The sequence below is a fragment of the Lynx canadensis genome, chromosome A2 (genome assembly GCF_007474595.2).
Source record: "Lynx canadensis isolate LIC74 chromosome A2, mLynCan4.pri.v2, whole genome shotgun sequence".
NCBI classification, from domain to species: domain Eukaryota; kingdom Metazoa; phylum Chordata; class Mammalia; order Carnivora; family Felidae; genus Lynx; species Lynx canadensis.
The window spans coordinates 30,128,274-30,153,656 of NC_044304.2; the positions used below are offsets into that span (position 1 = coordinate 30,128,274).

Here is a 25,383-nt window from a genome sequence, read left to right on the forward strand (position 1 = left end):
TGGCAGGCCCATGGTATGAATTCTGGTCACAGTTGACCAAAAGAGCACAACGAGTCCTTTCAGAGGCTGCCATTTCTGGAGGCCAGGCTGGCTTTGAGATGCGTTTTGTGTGGGGTCTTCTAAGTAGGAAAGTGCAAAAGAGAGAAGCATTTTCCAGGCCCCAAGTCTTGATATATACTTGGCTCAACAGAAAATCACCAAGTTCTGCTGTCAGAGTGGATACTTTGTGTGATCTGATGCAGCAGGGAGAAAAACAAGGTGACAACATGGCAGGGCAGAACTGGGACTTCAAGTGCCAAGATCCCTGCTTCCAATTCCTCTTTCCTAACAGTTCTCAATTATTGATACTGCAATTCTATTGTACCTATTGTACCTATCAAAGACTTGATATGTAAAGTAACGGGAGACAAGAGCTCTCTTTTTATTCCTTTTGTCTCTCTAGTACATTTACAAAAGAAAAAAAAAATCCCAAACAACAAAACCATGATAGCCTGTTTGCTAAATGACAAGATACACCCAACTTTACACAGATGTACTTTAACTGGTGACGCACCTAGCAATTCTTTGGTGTGCATGTGTGTGTATACCTATGTGTACTGTGTTCATTACTCAAAAAGTGATAGTGGTTGGATGTTGAGAAGAGTTCACACAATGGGTTCATTTGATTTTTCATACTTTTTCCGTTCTTTTAGATATTTTGCAGCCATTTCTGTTCTTTCAGATACTTAGTACTCATTTCAGTACAGAAATCTCCACCATAATTATCGTTATGACCGTTAGTATTCTAAAGAGGGTTCAAGTCCATCAAAGGGACCTTCTCCTTAGCTTTTCCCAGAGCCATTTGCCATTAGGGCTTAACTTTGAGTTGATCAACATTTATTGATCATCTATGTAAGGTATTATAAGAAAGTCAGCCTGATATACAGATTTTTCCAAGTACAAGTACATAATTTACGTATAAATGAGTGCAATCCAAGGAAAACTAAAAACATGCATCTAAACCATAATGGGCACCTGACTGATGGCCTTTGTTACCTGTTTCCCTTTCACCCTGGCTCCACTGAAGGCAATAATAAATTACAAAAATAAGAATAACAATTCTTACACTTGTCCCAAGTGCTTTGCATATATTATTAAATTTGAAGCCTCATCAACAAGCCTATATGTATCATTAGCCTCATGTTATAGTTGCAGAAACATAGGTTTAGAAAGATTTAGTAACTCATCCAATGTAACAAGGTCCATGGCACAATTGGGATCCAAACTAGGGATTGTCTTACCCCAAAGCTTTGCTCTTATGCCTACACTGAACCTTTATTTTCCATACTATCACCAAAATGTTTCTAACCAGATTCCAGCTACGAAAGCTTCCCTGGGATAGCTGCTTCAGCCCAAATTCTCTGAACCAGAAGCTGTGGGGTGGGGCGAAAGTTTTAAGTCCTTGCAAAGGAACCCAGGGAACTTTGGGACTCTAGAGTTTAAGCTCTGGAGTCCCAGAAGGTCCCAAACACCTCGATGATTGGCATTATGACAAGAAGAGCATCTGTGTTCCCCAGAGGCCCCACACTCATCTGCAGCCCTGCAGTGAGGTGAGCTCTGTATCACAGCACAGGGCACTTTGCCGTAAAACCGATAACACACAGACAAAGATGATCTCCACAGCACTGTGGCCTCTCTTGAACAAAGGCTCTGATCCAGAAAGAAGCTGGAAGAACGGGCGTGTAGAGACCCAGGTGTAGGGGGCTGAATGATTTGGCATGTTGTGACCCTGGGTGGGGATTCGGGAAGGACTCCTGCCCTTTTCTGTTCCTCTTGCCTTTGGGAACCAGCTCTTGTATCACGCAATTGATGGCAGTCTACCTTGGGGGTCTGTCCTCTGGCTCTGGAAAGAAGTTTGGCCATCGTGCCCTTTCTCCTTAGGCAGATTTTCCCACGTGTGTGGAGTCATACAGCCTAGATTTGAGGAGTTGTAGGATTTTATGGCCTGCCTCTTCTCTGGACTGCTTCTTCCTTATGGGTAACGAGTGCATTAGTGGGTACCTCTTTCTTAAGAGTGCCATGTGGGATTCAGCGAGATCACAGTCTGTCTTTGGCTATTATTTCTTGAAAGGTTACACTGTGTCGTTCATTGAACTCAGCTGCTAAAATGGATCATATTTTTCTTTTTTTTTTTTTTTCAATGTTTATTTATTTTGGGGACAGAAGGAGACAGAGCATGAACAGGGGAGGGGCAGAGAGAGAGGGAGACACAGAATCGGAAACAGGCTCCAGGCTCTGAGCCATCAGCCCAGAGCCTGACACGGGGCTCGAACTCACAGACCGTGAGATCGTGACCTGGCTGAAGTCGGACGCTTAACCGACTGCGCCACCCAGGCGCCCCTAAAATAGATCATATTTTTCAACACCGAGCCCACGGGGCAGGTTGTATTGTTATCTCCACTTCAAATGTGAGGAAACGAAGCTCAGGAAAGAGGATCCACTTGCCCAAGGTCACCTAGTGGGTGAGCGGTGGAGCTGGGATTTAAACCCAGGGCTGTGTGACTCAACCATATGATATCAGCTAGCTCACTGGCTGGCATCTAGCAGACTTCAATGAATGGTAGGGGCAATTGTTTTTGATACTGATTCTGTCAGGAGAGATGACGAGCATTATCATTAGTGGCTCCTTATGGAATCTGGTAAGCACCTTGAAGGTCGGGGCCACCCCAGGTTCATCTCTGCTGACTCACACAGACTCGTGTGGGTCGAATTATGCCTGCGGAGCTGAGAGTCTGCAGTGAGTTGGAGCACCCGTATTAGTGATGTGTGATGGCACATTCATCACCTTGTAAGCAGGGGCACTGATTTACCCCATAAAGTAACTGCGCTTATGGGAAAGGAATGGGCCCTGTTAGACACCTTTGCTGAGTAGTCAATGCTAATGAAAAAATGCCTGCTTTTAGTGGCATGATTTCTTTCAGGAAGTGGAGTGGCAACATGTGTTAAAAGTACAGGCTTTGGATTTGGCTCCTGGCTGAGCTATTTCTTATCTGTGCAACTTTCACCAAGTTACTTACCCTCCCTGAATCTCAGCATTTCCATCAGTAAAATGGAATCATAACAGTACCTATCTCATAGGTGTCAGTAGGGCATTAAATAAGACATTGATTATGAAATACTGAGCACAGGACCTGGTCCCTAGAAGGTGTTACATTACTTAACAGTTAATTGCTATTTTAGACCTAGCCATTTTTTTCCAGCTCTCTTTCCTCCCTCCAAACAAGAATGAAGTCATGATAATAATAGCCAACATGATAGGTAGGGTTTTAAATAGTCTGTATATGTTAATTAATTTAATTTTCACAAGAACGTGGACACTGAGGCACAAAGAGTTAAATAACCTGCGCAATGTCATGCAGCTGAGATATGGACCCAGTGCTCTGGCTCCCGATTCCGTGCTCTTATCCAAGATGCCATATTGCCTCTATGCATTGATGAATCTAAAGCAAGCGTCTCTTATTTTCTTATTAGTGAGGATAAATTAAGTGCTTGGGCTGCATTCCACTATTACATGTAAGAAACAATATACCATTCCTTCCCACATTCTCCCTGGTCACTAAGTGATAAGTTCAGTGGTCTGCCACACTTGGGGAGAAATGCACTGCATTGGATTTCCACTAACCAGTGATGGGCAATCAGTCCCAATCTCAGATTACTCTAGCATCAGGTATAAGTGATGGGTAAGTTCTGGCAATGTATTTGAGGAGCTGAACCAGAAAGTAAAAGAACCTTCTGTCCCTTGGTCCCTAAAGGGCTAAGAAAAAAAAATACATCTTTGTTATATACCTGCCCTATGTTGGACTACTCATGAAATCAGAATTTTCATGAATTTTTTGCATTAGGATGGAACATCATTGTGTAACTTGTCAAACTTCAGCCGTTACTCGATCATCCAGTTCTGAACTTCTACCAAGTCTAGAAACTTCACTACCTCAGTGTTACTTGCAATTCCTGAAAACTCTGCCTTAAAGTTCTGCCATTATGGCTCTTCTCTGGATCAAGTAGATGAACATCTTACAGAATTGCCCCGGGGGGAAAGTGGTCTTGGATACCATTCATCAGAACACGGTGAAGCTGGAAAGCTTGGTAACCTGAACAAGACGGGGTGACATATTTATGGAAGAGTCGTGTGTAATGCTCGGAGCTCTGTCTCTGAAGCTTGGTCTCTAGAACTCCACTCCTTTCTACCCTTTATAGTACTGCTTCTTGTTTTTATCAGCCAGCTTCCTTTCACTACCCAAGCAAGCCAACACAAGCAAACACAAACTGGTTTTCAATAAAAGTTGTGCTTCTGGACAAATCTTTCTGGTCTAAGAGGCAGGGCAGTCTCTGAGTATCCCAAACAGTAATTATAATTTTGCTTCTTCCCAACCCACACATCTTCTGGGAGCCTAGCAAAATTGAATTTCTGGGTCAGTGTTGGCCTTTACCAATTATGACTTAATTAACTCTGAAAGAAGCTAAGCATCTCTCTCAGTAAGAAAAACAAGAGACGTGGTAGCCAAGTTCCCACTCAGGTACGACATAAATGCCTCCTGGACTGTGACCTTGAGCATGGAGTTTCGAGGGAGGTAAACATGAAAGGAGGTGATTCTTAGGAGGCTTCACTCCTTTGTCATGAGGAGTGAGGCCTCCTAAGAATCACCTCCTTTCATGTTTACCTCCCCAGGACTTTTTACTACGGCGGGCCTCTTCATTTCCTTTAGAACCGAATTACAATCTGCTATTATCTTAATTATTTGTTCATTCATTGCCCATGTCTTTTACTAGCATGTACACTCTATGAGGCCAAAGCGTGATCTATGTCATTCATGGCTGTAGCCCCAGCACAAGTTGGACACAAGGAGAGCATCCCATGCACCCTTGTTGAGGGAATACCAGTGCCCACCCTTTATATCCTTCTCTTGCATCTAAATTTCAAAGAAGCTATTCAAAAAATACATCCTGCTTCCATTTAAATCATTCCAAGGTCCAGTATACTGAAAACATTTTTCGTTATACCGAGAAAGGAAGTACCATTAAGATGATAATATGAGTCAAGGAATTGGTGGCACAACTTCCTTTCCCAACTTTGGAACTGACTTACCATGGGGGCGATTTAATGCAACTCCATTTGTATGAGTAATTTGGACATAATAAGCCTGGCCCACTCGGAGTTGCCATTAGGACAAACAATATATTTCACAGAAGAGAAGTGTTACAGAAAGTCATTGCATTTTGTGTTCGTGTTTGCTTTAATGTGGTCTCATTAGATAAGGTGCCACTGAAAAATGCCAGGGCTGTAGCAGGACCTACCAATGAGGGCATCTTATTTTCTTCTTCCCCTGGAAAGTGGAAGGAAACAGTCTGGTTGTGTTTTCTAATCCGTGACAATAATGAAAGCCATATGTCACGAAGCCCATGGCTTGTCAGGGAATAATAAACTTGTTAAAGGATCAAATGTCAAGTGGCATCCTTGGTTTCCATTCAGAAGAATATAATTTTGGATAATTGAACACAATATTAGACGGCTAACTAAAACTGCCTTTCTTTTTAGCCCAATTACTTAAATTTCTGTGATATTTAATCCATCTTGCTTTTCTTTAGAGAGTAATTTGCACCATACAAATCCACGAAGAAAGTCACTTTGGAGTGTATCTTCTACTCAGGGAAGATCTTAGAATTCCTTACATCAATTTTCCTAAATTAATTTGCATATCATCTCCCCAATCTTTGCTGTTCCCACATACCAACACAGGATACTTCCGTGATTATTTTTTACCATTATCTAGGCACCACCTGTGCTATTATTTACTTAATATATTTTATTTAAATTGTTTCACGCTTAAATGTTAATATAGTTCTTTAAAAGAGAAAACTTACATCCCTGATCCAAAAGACAAAGCAGCACCACCAGCCGTGAATGGAAGGTGACGCAAATTAGAAATGATTGTTATCTTACGTGTTTCCTTGTTCATGTGTTTCCTGCCTGTGCCCTTTATGAGAATGCACACTTTATGGGGCCAGAGCTTGACGTGTGTCATTCAAGGCTGTAGCTCCAGCACCAGGAGGACACAAAGAAAGCATCCCCTGTCCCTGGTTGAGGGAATACCAGTCCCCACCCCTCCTATCAGCCCCTGACATCTACATTTCAAAGGAGACATTCAGAAAAGATATTCTCTTTCAATTTAAACCACTTCAAGGCCCAGTATACAAAAAAACATTTTTGGGTAAATGAGATCTAAACAATGCTGTGAAATTCTAACTGGAGGCTCCTGTTTGCAGATGACTCAGAGCCTGAGGCCTCTGGTGGTGTTAAATATCTACCAGACCCAAATAAAATCGTTCTTGACCTGATGAGAAGAACTGACAAACAAATGGAAAAGCAGTTACTTCCTTGTCCCATGATTTGATTTTACTCCACGTCCTGTCTTGATAAAAACATACATAATCTCTGTTATCAGTAGAGCTGAGAGTGCCGGGCTTTTTGAAAAACACCTCGGGGTGACAAGAAAAGTCTTCTGCTCTGTTCCATGGGAGGTAGACAAATGTATCTGAGTTCTTGCATCCGCAAAGTATTTCTCTCCTCCACTCCCTTGCTTTCCTGAGATTGCCTGCCTAAAAAACACCATTTCAATTACTTCTGCCTCAGCACCTCCATTGGTTTCTCACAGAAGCAGAAACAATGTATTACAAATGGAGGCAAAAGTCTTTGAAATAAACACATTGCTTGAAAACTTGTGATAACATATTTTGCTGGCTTTCCACATTAAAAACCCAGGACAGGAGGACAAGTGAATTGAGAGGGCATATAGTCTGCTTGAAAATAATCCCACAGGTAGCACACTAAAATGAAGGATGAACAGAGGACACACAGACGCATGCGTGCACACGCCATTTTTTCCGATCAAAAAAATTACTTTAAGTCATGAACACAGCAGTCTTACGTTACACACACTGGATCCAAAATGATCATGCGGGGCAGGGCCCTGGTTGTAAGTAAAGAGACAGCACTAGCTGAGGAGGTGAGGGAGAGTTTGGAAACTCCGTGACTAGATTTGGACAATATAGACCAGCATTTCCAAAGGATGCTAATAGGTATTAGGTGAAATAAGTTTGGGAAACTCATGAACAAACAAAGCTAAGTAGGTTCATTTATATGGTTGGAAATCTTCCAAGTTTTTTAAATGCCCACGAAGATTGAATAACTCAGATTTAATGTCTTGCATTTTCCAAACTTAATCATTCTCCCTGCAGGTACCATTCTCCTGCCCTTGCTTTTATTGGAATAATCTATACACTGGAGTTCCAAAAACCTACACCCTTGGACAAAGTGGGTTATGTGACGTACTCCTCGATTCATGACTGTACTTGGTAAAAACAACAACAAAAAAAGACAAAAGTCAAATTCCTTGTAGACACATGAAGGATAAGATGTGGGTTTCCAGTTGCTGAGTGAAAATACTTATTAGCAGCAACAATAGAATTCAAGAGTAATAAAATAGACTTGGATTTAATTTTGATTTTAGAATGTATAAATAAAGTATGGGGATATGCTGGTGGCAAGAATAGTCAAAGACAAGATTCAGAGGATGAATAGGGCAGGAAAAGGGCTACGCTTGTCAGATAATGAAGTGGAGTTATTAGGACACATAGAAGATAACCCTCCAAAGGATACTTTTTGGGGTAATCAAAATCAAGGAGCAGACATGATAACTGGAGATTGGCAATGGGAAAAATTAGAAGTAGAAAAAAAAAGGAGAAGAAATATAAGCTTCAAAGGAAAAAAAAATGCTAGAGAGGATTCTGAATAAGTCCACACCAGGGAGGGAGGAAGAAAAGGCCCCTGTACCAATGGGCTTGCTCCTAGTACCAGGTACCACCAGAGGCAGAAAAAAACCTTCCAGAACTGAACTAGGACAAAGAAACCGGCAAAGAAGAGAGTTGGGAAAAGAATTATTGATTTACAAGAAAGATGATAGAGGTTGTAAACAGAATTGATGCAGGAATGATAAAAAAAAAAAAAGAGGGGCGCTTGGGTGGCTCAGTCGGTTAAGCATCCGACTTCAGCTCAGGTCACGATCTCACAGTTCGTGGGTTCGAGCCCGGTGTCGGGCTCTCTGCTGTTAGCACAGAGCCTGCTTCGGATCCTCTGTCTCCTTCTCTCTCTGCCCCTCCCCTACTCGCATGTGCTCTCATTCTTTCTCACACTCTCTCTCTTTCTCTCTTAAAAATAAATATCCATTTTGGGGCGCCTGGGTGGCGCAGTCGGTTAAGCGTCCGACTTCAGCCAGGTCACGATCTCACGGTCCGTGAGTTCGAGCCCCGCGTCAGGCTATGGGCTGATGGCTCGGAGCCTGGAGCCTGTTTCCGATTCTGTGTCTCCCTCTCTCTCTGCCCCTCCCCCGTTCATGCTCTGTCTCTCTCTGTCCCAAAAATAAATAAACGTTGAAAAAAAATTAAAAAAAAATATCCATTTTAAAAAAAGGATCAAAGAAGAGACAGCAAGAAACACAAGTATCGCTACATTTCAAACTCTGGGTTTATCTCTTTGGGGTGCTATAGAAACGGCAAACATGAGGTTCTTAGACCTCTTCCTCTCCTATGGCAGACATTCCAATTCCAAGTTCATCATGCGCTATTTTCCTCTGAGTACAGATTTGGCCTCAGAACCCTTCTTTTTTAAATTTTTTTTTTTCAACATTTATTTATTTTTGGGACAGAGAGAGACAGAGCATGAACGGGGGAGGGGCAGAGAGAGAGGGAGACACAGAATCGGAAACAGGCTCCAGGCTCTGAGCCATCAGCCCAGAGCCCGACGCGGGGCTCGAACTCACGGACCGCGAGATCGTGACCTGGCTGAAGTCGGACGCTTAACCGACTGCGCCACCCAGGCGCCCCTCAGAACCCTTCTTAACACAGTGCTGCAGTTAGCCACTGCTGACTGATTTGACTTGACCCTAGACCTGAAATCTGCACTCTTACTGTATTTAAAAACAAACAGGCAAACAAGAAAATCCTCTGTGAGGTTTTAGTAGTACCCACTCACTGATGGAAGAGAAATGAAACTATCATATTTTTGGCTAGAAAAGCAAAGTGGTTCAGTGTGAGATGTTTATTAATATGGACATAATAATGCACATGTGTGGATAGGAGTAAATATGTATGTGAAATACGAGTATGTCAAGTAGAAAGACTGAAGTATTCCATATTTAGTTGTAATCTGAAACTCTGTTTTGAGCATTCATAAACACATGAAGATCAGCTCATCATTTACCCTGGCAGCTAAAACCTTTAAACCCAATAAAATGACATGAATTATGTTTTAAGCTACCATAGCGCATATGAAACAACAGCCTGTCGGAATAATCAGAGCTTTCTCCTTCCTCCTCTATCTTATGACACCATATTGAGCCCAACACCTAAAAAGTTGGCAGCAACACCGAATAGGTTTTTCATCCCCCACATACCACACGTTTTTAAAAGCATGCATAAATAATGCAGCATAACATAATAACATTGATAATGATCAGGCCATGGTGACAGGTGTGGGGAAAATTGGGATTTGTATCAAAGGCAGGCAGTAAAAAGGAAACTGCGTTCATCTTCAGTTGAAAACTAAGTTTAAAAAAAGGGAGGAAGGATCGTGTGTGACAAGTTGTATTGGTTTCCATTTCCTCTTGCTTACGTTCATTAATTTCGCCCTGCTTCCGAGCTTATTTATGCAAAGAAAAACTTGAAGGCATACAATGCCCTAGATTTTCTCTAGTCTGGGAAACATGCAGTGCTTTCTTTGAACTATTTTGTTTCAACATCCTGGTAAGCTATTCATGTTCTGCTAAACAGTTCATAATGCTTTGCAGGAGGAGAAGCAGGGCATTGCTATCAGGGGTCGTTCTTTTTATGACTTCTATGAATTAACAACAATAACAAAACAAAGGTCATTAGTCTGGTTGGCATAATTGAGATAGAAAAGGAAGGGAAAGAGGCAGTGGGGTGGGAGGGAAATAGTAGTGAGCTGTCAAGAATCTTTGAGGCCTGACAGTCTTCTGACCCAAATGAATTGATCATCATCACTCTTGTGAACGATTGCCATAGAATCCTAGCTGGTCTGCTGCATCCCTCCACTGCAGCCATCGTGATCTTTTTAAAACACATTTCTAATCACCTATCTCCATGCTTTCCTCTCCATAGTCTAGCAAAGCCCTTCATTGTGTGGTCCCTTCCTGCCTCACTGGCAGCTTATGGCATACCTATTCTCTGAACTCCATCTCCATTGGCCTTCTTTCAGTTCTGCTTTCCTACAAGGCCTTTGCTGGCCACAGGGCCTTTGCACAAGCTGACTCTGCCTGGAATGTTCTTTCCACTCCCACCTGCTTCGCTCAACTTTTGTAATACTAGCCCAAATGTCTTGTAACTCCTAAAGAAGCCCAACTCTGACTCTTTCCCCACAAAGTGATTTGAGTCCTCTGCTGTCACTTGTCAAAGCACTCTTTCTTTTTCAACATTTATAACTATTTGTAATTATACATTAATGTGATTATATTTCTGATCCTCCCACTCAATGTTAAGTATAAGATCTGTAGAACTATAGCAGTGACTACCTTCCTCTCCCCTGGGCACCTCTACCTTGTACCCACAGAGTGAACATTTGGCAAATATGTACTGACTGAATGAATTAATGTATCTAATATAATACATTGCTTTACTGAAATAGTCATAACTGCTTTACTGAAATAGTCATAACTGTGGCACATAGAGAAAGCTTTTGAACAAATTGTTTATACCATAAACTAAATATTATTTAGTAAATCTAATAAAAGAAATTTTGTATGAAACTCTCCGGTACATTGTATCAAAGGATTGAAGATGTGACTGAATTCTCTAAAATTAATACATAAAGCCTCCAGAATGGAGATTATTTCTTTAAGTTTCCTCTGTTTTCAGCTGTGAAGGAAATGGAATCCTTACACACATTTTTTTTTTTTTAAAGAGCAAGTGAGTGAGCGAGCATCGGGTTCCATCCCCAAACCCTGGGATCATGACCTGAGCCAAGATCGAGAGTCGGGCGTTTAACTAAGCCACCCAGGAGCCCCAGGAATTGGAATCCTTATTACGGCTGCTGAATAAGAATGTAATTGAGTCATCCTGTATGGAAAATAATCAAGGTATATGCCTTCTAGAACCTTCTGGGGAAACCAGACCTGTAACTTGGACAAAATGGTGGCAATGAGAGCAACCTTCTTCTGGAAGATGAGCTGTGGAGAAACAGAACTTACGTTGGTTTAGAAGCCTCGGCCTGGTCGGTCTGTAGTTTCTCTCCTCCTTCCACTTCCATGGTGCAATACACAATGCGATTGGGAGCCAAGGATTTGAGGCCTTGGACTTCCATGATCACCACCTGGAAGGAGAACCACACATGGCAGAGGTTATCCCAAGCTTGTACCCAAAGCCATGGGAAGCATCACCCAGAAGAAAATACACAGACGGGAAGAAGCCACCAAAATACCCGACGGGTATCTGGTAGCGTCTATCAGTTTTCTAGCAGCCAGCCTGGTACCAGTCTTGCGTGAAGATGCAAATTCTTCATAGTGTAACTTAGTGCCTCCCAGATGGAAAGACAACCTTCACTACCTCAGATGCTCACAGGGGCCGACAGGTAAGGGGAAACGGCTGCTTTTTTCCTGGGTTCAATGCATGATTATTTTTTCCTTTCCACAAAGAAACAGGGTCTCTCTTATCTTCTTTCAAAATAGTCTAGCTTTTAATTCAGCACTCAGCAGAGACAAAGGCCCAGAAATTCACTTTTCTCTTTGCAGTGAGGTAAGTGCTAACACAAGTGCTAAGAGCAAAGGCCATTCAGCATTAGAATCCAAGACGCAAGAGGGAGCGGTGGGGCCCGTGGCAAAACGGAGGGCACGTGCTCCACGTACACAGAGCAGTCAGGACCCAGGCGCACCCCACTGTTGCCTTGTCAGTCCTTAGTCCACAGCTGCCAGATATGGCGATTTTTTCCTCCCAGAAAATGGAAACCTGAATCAGAACCAAAGTCAGAAATCTGATTTTGAAATTTTGACAATAATCCCCAAAGGGAGGAATAAAATACACAAACTGTGCAGGTCAGCATTGTGGAATCAAAACAAAAACATGTCTGCAGCTGCGTACTCTCTGTTCTAGACTGAGGAGAAAAGCTGGCGTTTTGCTGGACCAAAATGTATCATTTACAATCCCTGGCACTGCCCACCACGACCCTTACACTCCATTCGATCACCTGCTATTCTCTGATTCAGTGGGGACGCCCTGTCTTATTTAAGAGGGGAGGTTAGGGCAGATGCACTGATTTAGAAATCTGAAACAAATGCCCTGCATCAGGGATCTATAGGAAGCCAGGTATACAAAAGTATCACCCAATCGTACTCCAAAAGAGGAAATGGCATCACACAAGGAGAAGGGTATGGTTGTGCAAAACACGTACACTTCTTTAACGGGCTTGATTACTAGAGTTGGCTTTGAACGAGGATGTACAAGTCAGTTTTGCTGATTAATAGTCCTGTGGTTCTCAAACTTAGTATAAATCAGAAATATCTGGAAGGCTTATTAAACCCAGACACTGCCGGGCTCCACCCCCAGATTTTCTTTTCTTTTTTTTTTTTTAAGTTTATTTACTTAGAGAGAGACAAAGACAGCACGAGTGGTGGCAGAGGGAGAGAGAGAATCCCAAGCAGGCTCTGTGCTGTTAGCATGGATCCCAACGTGGGGCTGGATCCCACAAACCCTGAGATCATGACCTGTGCCCAAATCAAGAGTCCGACACTCACCTGACTGAGCTACCCAGGCGCCCCCATCCCCACAGCTTCTAATGAGCAGGTCTGGGTGAAGCCCAAGACTTTTTATTTCTACTCATTTCCCTGGTGATGCTGATGCTGATATTGATGATCTGGGAGCCATCCTTTGAGAACCACTGGATTACTCATGTGCTACTGGGCAAATGACTTGACCTTGAAGTCCCTCCACTTTTCTGTCAAATCTCCTGAGGCCCAGGGTCTTCATCTGTAACGTGTGGACAATAACGTATATCCTGTATCCGTCTGTGGCTGTTGTATGAGGCCCAGATAAGATGGTCATAGAAAATTTTCACACTGGTAAGAACCATACCAGTGGAAAGAAATGGGAGGCACAGTAGAAAGAACGCAATTTTTGTGATTTAAAAGATCTCTGTTGAAATCTTGAATCTGCAACTTCACCAGCTGTGTAATCATTTGCCAGTTTCTTAACCTCTCTGAGGCTTTGTTTTCACATATGCGAGTGGCTCAGAAGACTGTTAGGGGTCTTCGCTGAGTTAACGATGGCGGAGCGGGCAGAGGCACTCCCCATATGCCCATTCTGTTTCACCAGAGTACTCCCCTGGTATAAGACCAAGCCAGTCAGGCATCCTGGACCTCAGATCCTGGACCTCAGTTCTCTCGCTGCCGCTAACTGCTCTAGAGTGTCCTTTGCGGTCACGCAATTCTGTAACTGTCTAAAACATGTCTTCCACCAACCTGCAAGTTCAAACCCAGTCTACCCCGATAAGATGACAGTTCCCTATCTCCCTCTTCGTGTCCCCCTGACCGTGTCGCCCAACACACACTCACAAAGAGACGCACCATGATTCTTGCGGTCAGTTTTAGTATATGCACAATTAGCGTTCCAAGTAAAAAGTATTTGGGGACGAAATGAGGGCATTTCGTTCTGTACTTGTGCTTAGAAGTTAAAGCCTGTTTGAATCATGTACACATGGGAGTGTGGCTGGGGACTCACAGCTAGATTTCAGATAATCACCTGTATAATATTGAGTACTGATGAAGAATTAGAAAATTACGGATTTAAAAGCTTCATGAAAATCAATAAACCACTTTCCCCCCACTTTCTGTAGAAAGACAAGAGGCAGTGGGGGAATAAATTGCCACCTCTAATAGGCAGTAATCAAATTCAAAGACACCTAAGAAAAAGCATTCAGTACCTCAGGTGGCAGCATTAAAAAAGAAAGAAAAAAGGAAGTTTCTGTGAAATTACACTGATGGTTTTTTCACACACCAAGTGCCCTATATTTAACTGAATACTGCTTCTGCCAACTGCAAAATAAATGTTGATCACACTGTAATAGGACTATCTTGATCTGAACTGAGCACAGTAAAACAAATTACAGGCAGTTAATTCACAGGAAGCCTTAATGATGTTCTAGAAAATTAATTTAGTCTTTACAAATTCTAATTAAATCTACAGAAATTTGATCTATTCTCTTGGTCTCCCCAAATCTAGGGCCATCGTAAAATCCTTGTGGGGTTCTGAGCTTCAATAAGTGATGAACTGTTCTCAAACTTTAGAATGCATAAGAAGCACCTGGGTGGCTCATTAAAATGCTTATTTCATGGTGTATTCCACCCAGAGATTTTTTTTTTTCTGACACCATTGAGGCATATTTTACATATCATTATAGTTAACTCATTTCAAGTGTACAATGCGGTGAATTTAGTAAATTTACTAAGTTGCATGACTATCATCATCAGTTAGTTTTAGAACATTTTTACCTCCCAGTAATGTCCCTCCTGTCCATTTCTACCCCCTGCCCCAAGAACCTAATCTGATTTCTGTTTCTGGAGACTTGCCTTGTTTAGACATTTTGTAGCAATGGAATCAAACAGCATGTGGCCTCTTGTGTTTGGCTTCTTTCAGGAAGCAGAATGTTTTTGACCTTCATCTAAATCAAAGCATGTATCTGTAGTTTGTTCCTTTCGATTGCTGAGTAGTAACCCGTTGTACGGATGTACCACATTTTGTCTATCCATTTTCGAGGGGATACACACTGAGGTTGTTTCCATTTTTGGCCATTAAAAATAGTGCTGCTATAAACTTTGGACGGGAGCAAGATTTTATGGGGATGTGTGTTTTCATTTCTCTTGGGTAGATATCTAAGAACAGAGTTGCACTCTGCATGTGCTAGTTTTGTTTAACTTTTTGCAAAACCACCAAACTCTTTTCCCAGGTGACTGCACCATGTTGCATTGCCTCCACCTTGAGATTTGGTCTGGGTGGTGCCAGGAATCTGCATAGAGAACCAGTTTTCTGGGCAATTCCACCACAGCCAGATCAGATCCACTCCCTCTATTATACGTATGAAAAACAAACATGTGAGCAGAAGTTATAGAGAAATGTACTGACATGCGGAGCTTTCTGCCACAGTCCCGGTCTGAACGGGTTCTTTCTTTGGCTGATGAAATAAACTAAAAAGGTTCCCCAGCAACAAGAGGCTCTCCTATTGTGTACCCAACAGGAGAGACAACAGGAAAGAAAATCTACAACTCACCAAATGATGCTAGATTGCTTCTCTCCTAACTCCGACACAGGATGGCAACATTATAAACTTTCTAAATTGCGTAAGGGCTTTACAAAATCCTTGAGCAGTGCTTTAAGATGGAAAATAATGCAAGATTAAATTCAGTAGATGGTTCTTAAGACTGCATTTCCTTCAGAAAAGCAGGGGCTCCTGGAGATGGGGAATCACTTGCTGATTAGCTGACCTATGCTTAGCAAGCTGTTATTTTAATAACTGCTCCTGGGGTGCAGGGAAGAAAGCAAGCTGATTGTGATGCATCTAATCACCCACGTCCTGCTGGCTGTGCCAGGAAACTTTCAAGGGTTTAGGGCTTTTTACCTCCAGGGAGAAAGACAGCACGACATCTGACTTGGAGAGCTGGTTCTCACTCTCCTCACCCATGTCGATGATGGAAGCGTTGTGGCTGCGTTTGAGTTTCTGAAGTTTGAACTCTCCACCTTTGGACACCGGCATGCTCTCCAAATTGGCCATGAGCAGGTTGACAGATGACTTCAGCTCCTCAATGTACATGTTTTCCATCTCTTTGGATACAAATTTGGGAAATTTGCGCTCCTTGTAAAGGAAAAGAAAAGTATGAGCAGAGGAATAAAAAGGGACCTGATTTACATAGAAGGTTTACATCTTACAGCCCAGAGTTACAATAACATCTACCACTGGTGAAATTTTGCCCAGATATTGTGACACTGTGCTAGAAAAATGTTCAGCCTAGTTGAGTAGACAGCTGTCTGCCTTCTAGTTATTTACAATCTCTAACAGGTAAGAAATACATACATAAACATATAGTAAGAACGAGTCAAATGTTTTATTATAGTTCAATTTTTTCCCCCAGTTTTCTCCGACAAATTTGATTTGTGGAAAGAAAAATGGGGTGATATTTTTAAAGTCTGGTTTCAGCTGAAACCGTTTTTCTTTTTAGCAAAATGCAATCCGTTGTTTTTAAGTTTGGAGACAGAAAGACACCCTATTTCTGGATACGTATAGAGATTTTCTCACATGAATAATTCAAAAGGAGCTCATTTGAGATGTTTCAAACATAGCCTGTAGCTATTTCTAAAAGAATAGTAGAAAGAATTGTTACTGTTTTCAAGAAAAATTGAAAAAATTAATGAAGTGATGAAAAACATGATTAAAATTCTTTAGAAAAGAAGATAAAGCAATTCCATATCAGAACTGACCTCTATTTTTTTTTTTCCTTCCTTGCTTATGAATGCAGTTGTAATAGCAACATGGTTAGCCATGCTCTTTGTTTCCTCATTACCTCTAAGTTGTCCAGGTGCCTTGAATATACTTTGGATCAATCACCTTCTCAAAGAATCATTTCCTACTTGAAACAGGAATTGCCCTCCTTAGCCTTGGTCCATACTGATCAGGTGAGGGGCAAGCCAGATAGGTTTGCCCTTTTTTGCAAGAGACACAAAAATCCAACTCGAAACTGGCTTAAACAATGGAGGGAATTGATTGGTTTGAAATGTCCTGGGGTAGACCAGCTTCCAGCAAGGCTGGAGTCAGGACTCAGATAATATCACAACAACTGGTATTTTTCCAAATCTTAATTTGGGTTCCTCGGAGGTGGCTCCATACTCAGTCTGGCTCCCCTTAATGTCACAGAAAGGTTGTTAAAACTCATAACATCATAGCATGCAATCTAAAGGAAGAGTGAATATCTCCCCCTATAATGTCTTTGATTCCAAAATTCTCAAAGTCTGACTTATGCACATAACCTGAACAACCTTTCATGGTTGGTGATATGTTGTGTTGAGTTGCTTAGGCATGAATTATTTCCTCCATCCCTGCGGCTAAGGGTAGAATTCCACCAGGATCACATGGGATGTGAATTGGTTTGCCAATTAGGGGTGGCAAAAAAAAAATAAGATGTTTCATACATGGGCACCTGACCCAAATCAACCAACTAATTCAGTTAAATGGCCAACCGTCAGCCGGATTTACTCTCACAAGCAATTGAACTGAGAGATATTGAGATTGCAGTTAGCAGCGGAATTGAAATAGCAAGATCATGTCTACTCATGTAGACTGCCATATTGGAACAGCTGAAAGAATAAGACACTTGACGAAGAGAGAGAGAGAGGTAGAGGGATAGAGGTAGAGACTAACAGATGGAGGAAGGAAAGGAGGGAAGGCAGAAGGAAGGGAACAGGAGAAAAGAAGCTATTTAGAGTCATAGAAAGGAGCTCTGACTTTTATTGGTTTTCTAATTCTTACAAAGCTCAGTATCTCTCCTTTTGGTTCCTTTGAGATTCTCTTATTTTCCTTTCAATAATTCCCTCCCACCACACATGCACACATACTACTTAACTAGAAGTGTATTTCTTTCTTTCTAACATGGAAGTTTCACTAAAATTCACATAGTAAATCCTCTGTATAGAGCTTGGAGATGCCTTTGCGCTGTGTCAGTCTTCTTCCTACCTAGAGGAACTATTCCCCTTACCCCCTTGCCTCCCTAGATAATTCTCAGCCATCTTGTCATCTTCTATATTTCAGCCTCAAAATTTATTTCCCTGGGTCAAATCTCCTTGTTCTACTTTCTTATAACACCTAGCTCAACTTCTTGGTAACATTTACCATAATTATAATTAATGGAAAATGGTGAAATTTGTTTCTCTTTCCTGCTGGGCCATGACGTCTATCTTGATACCCTTGGTAAATTCTTATTTTCTAAAATAATCTTTGGCACATAGTAAGGATTCAATACTTATGAGTTGAGTGAATGAATGGATGGCTTGTCAAAATGTCCATATTAAATATCAACACAGCTAAAACTCAGTCATGAGGTGGAGGTGGAGAGATGATGAAATAGTTCTGGAAGAACATTGAGATTCTGCTTTTCCAGGTAAATGAGCATAGGGGTCTGAAATCCACTCAGCAACCTTTGAGTACTGGTTCCTTCCAGAGCCTCTTACTATAATCACTTCCTGCTTTACCGTTGGGCTCAGCCCACCATGTGGTGCTTTCTAAACACACTGAGGAGCAGCAGGATGGATGCCTCTGAAACGTGATGATAGGCTGATGAGCTCAACAACAGCTAGTAATGATTCAAGGCAAGAATCCTACCTTAGTAGGTAAGTGTTAGGGAGGGATCATGATGAAAGGCTGTGGACTGTTCCCATGAAGCTTATCAACCAATGGGGAGAAAGATCTATTGAAGAAATATCAAGGTAGATACTGTAACAGCAGTGTATGAGACATGAACTCTTGCTGAGAGAGTCAGGAGCGGCTTTCCAGAGCAGATGACCTGTGAGCTGACAGTCTGATGGATGAAGAACACTTTACCACCAGGTTGAGTTGGCTGAGACAGGATCATTGTTCTTTCCTCCCTTCCATGGAAAATATACTAGCAACCATGAATCTAAGAAGGTCTGTATAACTGTACATGGCCACATGTATTTCCTCAACTTTTGAACATGGCCCTTATGGAGAGTAAAGATGGAAAGTCAATTCATGATCAAAGAGTGGTCCCCAAGGCCATGTTAGAAGACACCAAGCAGCAAAGGTTACGTATCATTAGCCTAAAGTCTGTTACACTGATCTCTTTCTTTCTCATGTTGGGGCCCGAATCTTATAACTACGTGGGATTCTTGGGAAGCTGGGTAAATGGTATCTCTGAGTTTTTACTGGAAGCTGCTGGCCTTGTGGTTGCCATGGAGATGAAGAGAAAAACTGTCTTGTCTGTGAAGTGGGTTCTTTCTGGCCATCAGCCTTGAGACACCTTATCATCGAGTGCAGTCCCTTTTATCACACCCACCTTTGGGACTCACTCAAGGCCTCACAACTCCACAGCCTTGACATCGTGCAAGAAGATCCAGTGGTTACAGACAATACTGCTTTGGCCCAGAGTTAGAGTACAACAAACTTTATGCAGCAGAGTATTGGAAAAATCCAAAGAATGATCACTCCTCTCAGAACTTGGACAGTTTCTAATGACATCATAAAAAGAGGCTCATAAAACTGAAGTCTGCAAGGGAAAACAAGGCCATTTTTCTGCCCTGTGTACTAAAGCCTTGAGAAGAAATAGCATTCTGTCAATCTAGGCTGAGGTTCTTGAGGGGAGTTTTCAGCAGCAGACCCATTACAAACACATTTCAAAGCTGAGGTTGTGCCAAGAACAAGGAAAATGTAGTCGTCCATTTCGATTGCTACTTTCCCAAGCATTAAAGTAAATTAGCCTTGACAAAAGCATTGTTTATTCATATCGCTTTATGAAAGACATAGCATATGGATGGACAACGTCTTCCAAAGAAAATTTCTGCTGTCCGTTAATTTTGTTTTGGGCTGATAACACTCCTCAATGGGGATGGCCTCCCAAGGACAATTCCTAACAGGGTTATTTGTGCTCGGCCACACTGAGTGATTTTTGAAACATCTTGAAAAATGGCATTTGAAAGTGCTAACAGCTCTGTCAGCCATTTACTTTTCTTTTCTGTCTTTTCATTTTTATCCACAGAGGATGAAGAGTCACATGGAAAAGCTGACAAGGGTACCCCCACTCAGATAGCGGATCCTTAGACTCCAGAGGCTCAAATGGTAAACTGATAGGTGACCAGAAGGAAGGATGTGGCAGAAGGACACCTCCTAGACACAGAGCTCACTGACAATGTTGTACTTACTCAATACAATCCCTCAAACAAGTCCTGGGCTCCTATGATGTGTCAGGTGTATGGATGTCATTGGGATGAAAGAGTCAGCCAAGAGGTGATGGTATGGGGTGAAGGGGAATGCCAGAAAAAAAAACCAAGTAGATGCCCTGTGACACATGAAGTAACAGAGGCATGTGTAGAGTACAAAGTTCACCAAGGAATCTTATCCAGTTCACATGAGTGAAATCAACTTGACTTTGAATCCTGGGTCTACTACTTACTAGTTGGGTGACTTTAGACAGGTTTCTTCCCTGTGAATTTTAGTTTCCATATTTGAAGTAGGGATAAGAAGCCTCGTACAGTTATTGTGAAGAGTAAAAGGTAATAACAAATACCAATACTTTTTGACTATATATAATCAGCATATATATACCACATGTATATATATACACATATATGTATACATATATACATACACATATACATACATGTACACACATATACATATCCATATCCATCAGGTACCATGCTACCACCACTGCTGCTGACAATAACATTACCAATCATAATGATGGTGACTATCATAGAGATCATGATGCTAGTTGGCTCTCACAACTGTTGTTTGTGTCCCGGACACTAAGTAAACACTTTGCATGCTTTACCTCACTTAATCCTTCCAACAACTGAGGCTAGTGCTATCATTTAGTCCCAAATTCTGGAGGAAAATGATGCATAGAGGTATATTCAGTAATCAGTAGCATGGAGTGTGAAACCTCCATTGGGCTTTTTTATTTTTAGCTATATTTGTAGCTACCATACCATAGAGAAGAACTATCTGGCTCCAAATGGCAAAGAGCCAAGGTAAACCCTAGGGGGCTTCTCAGCATCGCGTACCCTCTCTGCGTTGCTTTATCTCAGCGTTCAGCACAGGACCGGTAAGAGCCGAGCCCTCCACGGCAGTGACCGTTCCACTATGACCAGTCAATGTGGACTGTGTGTTGGTGGGCATGGGGTAAGTACAGGGAGTGATGAAGAAGGGAAGGCGTGTTAAACGAGAGAAAGAAGGTCTTGGTCAATAATTTGTAAAAGTCAGCATGACACACATTAGAAGGTGCTTTGGGCATAGGTATGATAGCTTCCAGGATTGGCTTCTTTCCCCAAACCCGTCTTTAAGTGGTTTGGCGTTACTTCCTCAGCTTTTATGAATTAGATGGACTTCCCTTCAGTTAACGAACTTCAGAGGCTCTCCTCGGCATTTAGATTTTTGCTTGGACTCAGATTTTCCTGCGTGGTTAGCTACCTGCCAAGGTCAGAGTCAGGGAGATGCTCCCCACACACATTCTTTCAGGTAGAAAAATCAAACTAAACCCTAGTGTGTCTGGACACTGTATTAACCTCATGACTCAGGGTGAATGCCAGGTACAAACAATTAATTTGTAATCTGGGGGGTAGTATCATTCTCTGGTAGGAGAAGAATCCATTTTTATCTGATTTTTGACAATGCATGCAGCAGAACTTTTCCAAGAGGGAAATATTTGGATAGTGTTTCCTTCCTGGGGGCACAGTCTCATCAATGTTTGCAGCAGGACCATGGTATGAGATGGTAATTTCGCTCTGTGGAGAATAGGGGTTTAAATAGCAACTCCACATTTAAGTGATAGTTTGAAAAACCAATGCTGTTTCACTCCCACACCTCTGCCATGAATACTATAAAAACTGTAATATTGAACGTATATAATTAGCTCACGAATTCTGGAATTTTACCTCAAAATGTGGCCAAAAGAATTGGCAAATATCACAGGACCGCTAATGCCACAATCTGTCTGTTTAAGCTCCAATGTCAACTTCTGACGACACAATTTAAATAACGTAGACTTAATTCCTAGGTGAAATTTGGGGACATTTTAATATCACCATGAGAGGATTTGGGAAAATGTTTGGACAGGGATTAAGAAGCCTTTTCTACCACATTAAAAAAAAAAATGCATTCAGATCTCCTCATGGAACTTTTAAGGCAGCATGTCTGATGTTCACAGTGACAGCTCCAGCAGCCATCTCTGGTGACTTGTGGGACGTTAGTGTGACTGATTCGACAGATTACAGTGTAGGGTTGCGGTGGAGGAAAACTGCCCTGTATTGCCTCCCTTCTCTTCTAGGAAGAAGGAACACACATAAGCCGTTTGTACGCGTGTGACAATGACAATGCTGCCAGCAGAAACACCGGGGTCCTTACCACCTCTTTTCCAGATTCCAACGAAATCAAAGCAAAAGGATACAGAACTCCAGGAGCCAGTTCTGCCTGACGCTATTGCTTCGTTCGGCCTTCTGGATAAACTGAAGGAAATCTAAAGTTTAGTGGAAAGAGAAGGTAGTTGACTCGAGGGGCAACCAGTCCTGTCCTGGTGTAACTAGCTTCCTGCCTGTCATATGACTACTAAAAACAAACAAAACAAACAGACATGATACTTGGAATTAGAGCACTCAACTTTCTACTTATGAGCTAAGTGACCTTGGGCACATCACTTAAACTCTTCCATGTGCTGAACTGGGGAGAATCACTGAAACTCCCAGGACTGTAACTGATCTAAATGAGAGTTCACATGAAAATGTACAGCCAGTGTGCAAAGCATTTAATGAAGGCTGAATGAGCAGAGAGAGAGAGAGAGGCTAGGATGAGGTAAGGTAAAGGCCTGGTTGAAAGGCATCTTGGATCTTCGCAAAGATTGGGGTGATGGAAAAAATGAGGATCTGTATTGGTGAAGGCATTTTTTTTTTATTGAAGCGTAGTTGACATACAATATTCTATTAGCTTCAGGTATACAACATAGTGATCCAACATTTATATACATTACGAAGGGATCACCGAATCAATCTAGCTATCATCTGTCACCATACGAGGTTATTACAATGTTATTCTAATATGTGCTGTACATTCACCCTCATGTCTTATTTATTTTATAACTGGAAATTTGAACCTTTAAATTCCCTTCCCCTATTTTCCTCTCCCAGCAATCACCAGATTGTTCCCTGTATCCACGAATCTGTTTCTGTTTTGTTTTTTTGTTTTTGCGATTCCACACATATGTGACATCATCATATGGTGTTTGTCACTTAGCATAATACTCTCTAGGTCCATCCATGTTGTCGCAAATGGAAAGATCTCATTCCCTTTTAGGGCTGAGTAATATTCCATTATGTATGTGTGTGTATACATACATATATATGTATGTATCCACACACGATATACACACATGTATATATATACAATATATGCACACTACACACATATACCATATCTTCTTTATCTGTTCATCTACCAGTGGACACTTGGGTTGCTTCCTTACCTTGCCTATTGTAAATAATGCTGCAGTAAACATAGAGGTGCCTATATCTTTTCAAATTAGTGTTTTTGTTTTCTTCAGGTAAATAATTACCCAGAGGTGGAATTGTTGGATTGCATCATAGTTGCATTTTTATTGTTCTGAGTAACCTCATACTGTTTCCCATAGTGGCTTGACCATTTGCCACCTACAGGACACAAGGGTACTCTTTACCCCACATCCTCATCAACACTTTTATTTCTTGTCTTTTTGGTGATAGCCATTCTAACAGAGAGGTGATACCTCATTGTGATTTTGAATTGTTTTTCCCTGATGCTTAGTGATGTTGAGAATCTTTTCATGTGTCTGTTAGCCATCTGTGTGTCTTCTTTGGAGAAATGTCTATGCAGGTCCCTCTACCAGTTTTGTAGTTGGGTTGTTTGATTTTTTGATATTGAGCTGTGTGAATTTTTAAAAAATATATTTTGGATATTAACCCATTATCGATTCTATCATTCACAAAGATCTTCTCCCATTCAGTATGTTGTCTTTTTGTTTTATTGATGGTTTCCTTTACTATGCAAAAGGTTTTTTAGCTTGATGTACTCCCATTTATTTATTTTTGCTTTTGTTGCCTGTGCTTGAGGAGTCAGATCCAAAAAAATATTGCTTAAAATGATGTCCAAGAGCCTTCTGCCTATGTTTTCTTCTAGGAGTTTTATGGTTTCCAGTCTTACATTTAAGTCTTTATCCATTTTGAATTTGCTGTTCTATATGGTATAAGAAAGTGGCTCAGGTTCATTCTACTCATTAACTATCCAGTTTTCCCAGCACCATTTATTGAAGAGACTGTCTCTTCTCCATTGTATATGCTTGTCTCTTTGGTTAAAGACTAAATGACCATAAAAGTGCGGGGTTATTCTTGGACAATCTATAGTGTTTCATTGATCCATTGTGTGTGGTTTCATGCCACACTGCTTTGGTTTCTGTAGCGTTTTAGTATAGTTTGAGATCAAGGAGTGTGATACCGCCAGCTGTTTTCTTCTTCTCAAGACAGCTTTAGCTATTTGAGGTCTTTGTGGTTCCATACAAATTTTAGGATTATTTGTTCTAGTTTTGTGAAAAATACTATAGGTGTTTTGATAGGTATTGCACTGAATGTGTAGACTGCTTTGGGTAGTATGGACATTTAAACAATATTAACTCTTCCACTCCATGAGCAAAGAATACCTTTCCATTTATTTGTGTCTATCTTTCATCAATGTCTTATAGTTTTCAAAGCAACAGGTTTTTCACCTCCTTGACTAAATTTATTCTTAGGTATTCTATTCTTTCTGTTGCAATTGTAAATGGGATTGTTTCCTTAATTTCTCTTTCGGATAGTTTATTATGTGTGTATAGAAATGCAACAAGTTTAGGCATATTAATTTTGTATCCTGCAACTTACTGAATTCATTTATTACTTCTAAGTTTTTTGGTGGAGTCTTAAGGGTTTCTACACACAGTACTATGTCATCAGCAAATAGTAGCAGTTTTACTTCTTCTTCCCCAATCTGGATGTTTTTTATTTATTTTTCTTGTCAGATTTCTGTGACTAAGACTTCCAATACTATGTTGAATAAAAATGGTGAGAGTGGACATCACTGTCTTGTTCCTGATCTTAGAGGAAAATTTTTCAGCTTTTCACCACTGAATAGGATGTTAGCTGTAGGTTTGTTATATATGGCTTTTATCATATTGAGATATATTCCCTCTGTACCCATTTTTTGAGTGTTTTAATCACAAATGGATGTTGAATTTCATTCAATGCTTTTTCTGCATCTATTGAAACGATAATATAGTTGTTCCCTTCTTTTGGTCAGTGTGATATATCACATTCATTGATCTGCAGATACTGAATCATCCTTGCATCCCTGGAATACATCCCATTTGATCACGCTATATGGTCCTTTCACTGTACTATTAAATTCAGGTTGCTCATATTTTGTTGAGGACTTTTGTATCTATGTTCATCAGGCATAATGGCCTGTTATTTTCTGTTTTTGTGGTATCTTTGGTTTTGATATCAGGGGACTGC

At 41.2% G+C, this 25,383-nt stretch overlaps 1 protein-coding gene across 11 annotated transcripts in view; it reads right to left on the minus strand.

The window, feature by feature from the left end:
- Nucleotides 1-25,383, minus strand: part of CADPS (calcium dependent secretion activator) — a 476,722-nt gene that overhangs the window by 228,570 nt on the left and 222,769 nt on the right. For all 11 annotated transcript variants that reach the window (XM_030307156.1, XM_030307157.1, XM_030307154.1 and 8 more), the window contains exons 5-6: nucleotides 15,713-15,946; nucleotides 11,298-11,419 (exon numbers count right to left, since the gene is read on the minus strand). In XM_030307156.1, coding sequence (XP_030163016.1) covers nucleotides 11,298-11,419; nucleotides 15,713-15,946 — 356 coding nt within the window. The remainder of the gene's footprint in view (nucleotides 1-11,297; nucleotides 11,420-15,712; nucleotides 15,947-25,383) is intronic.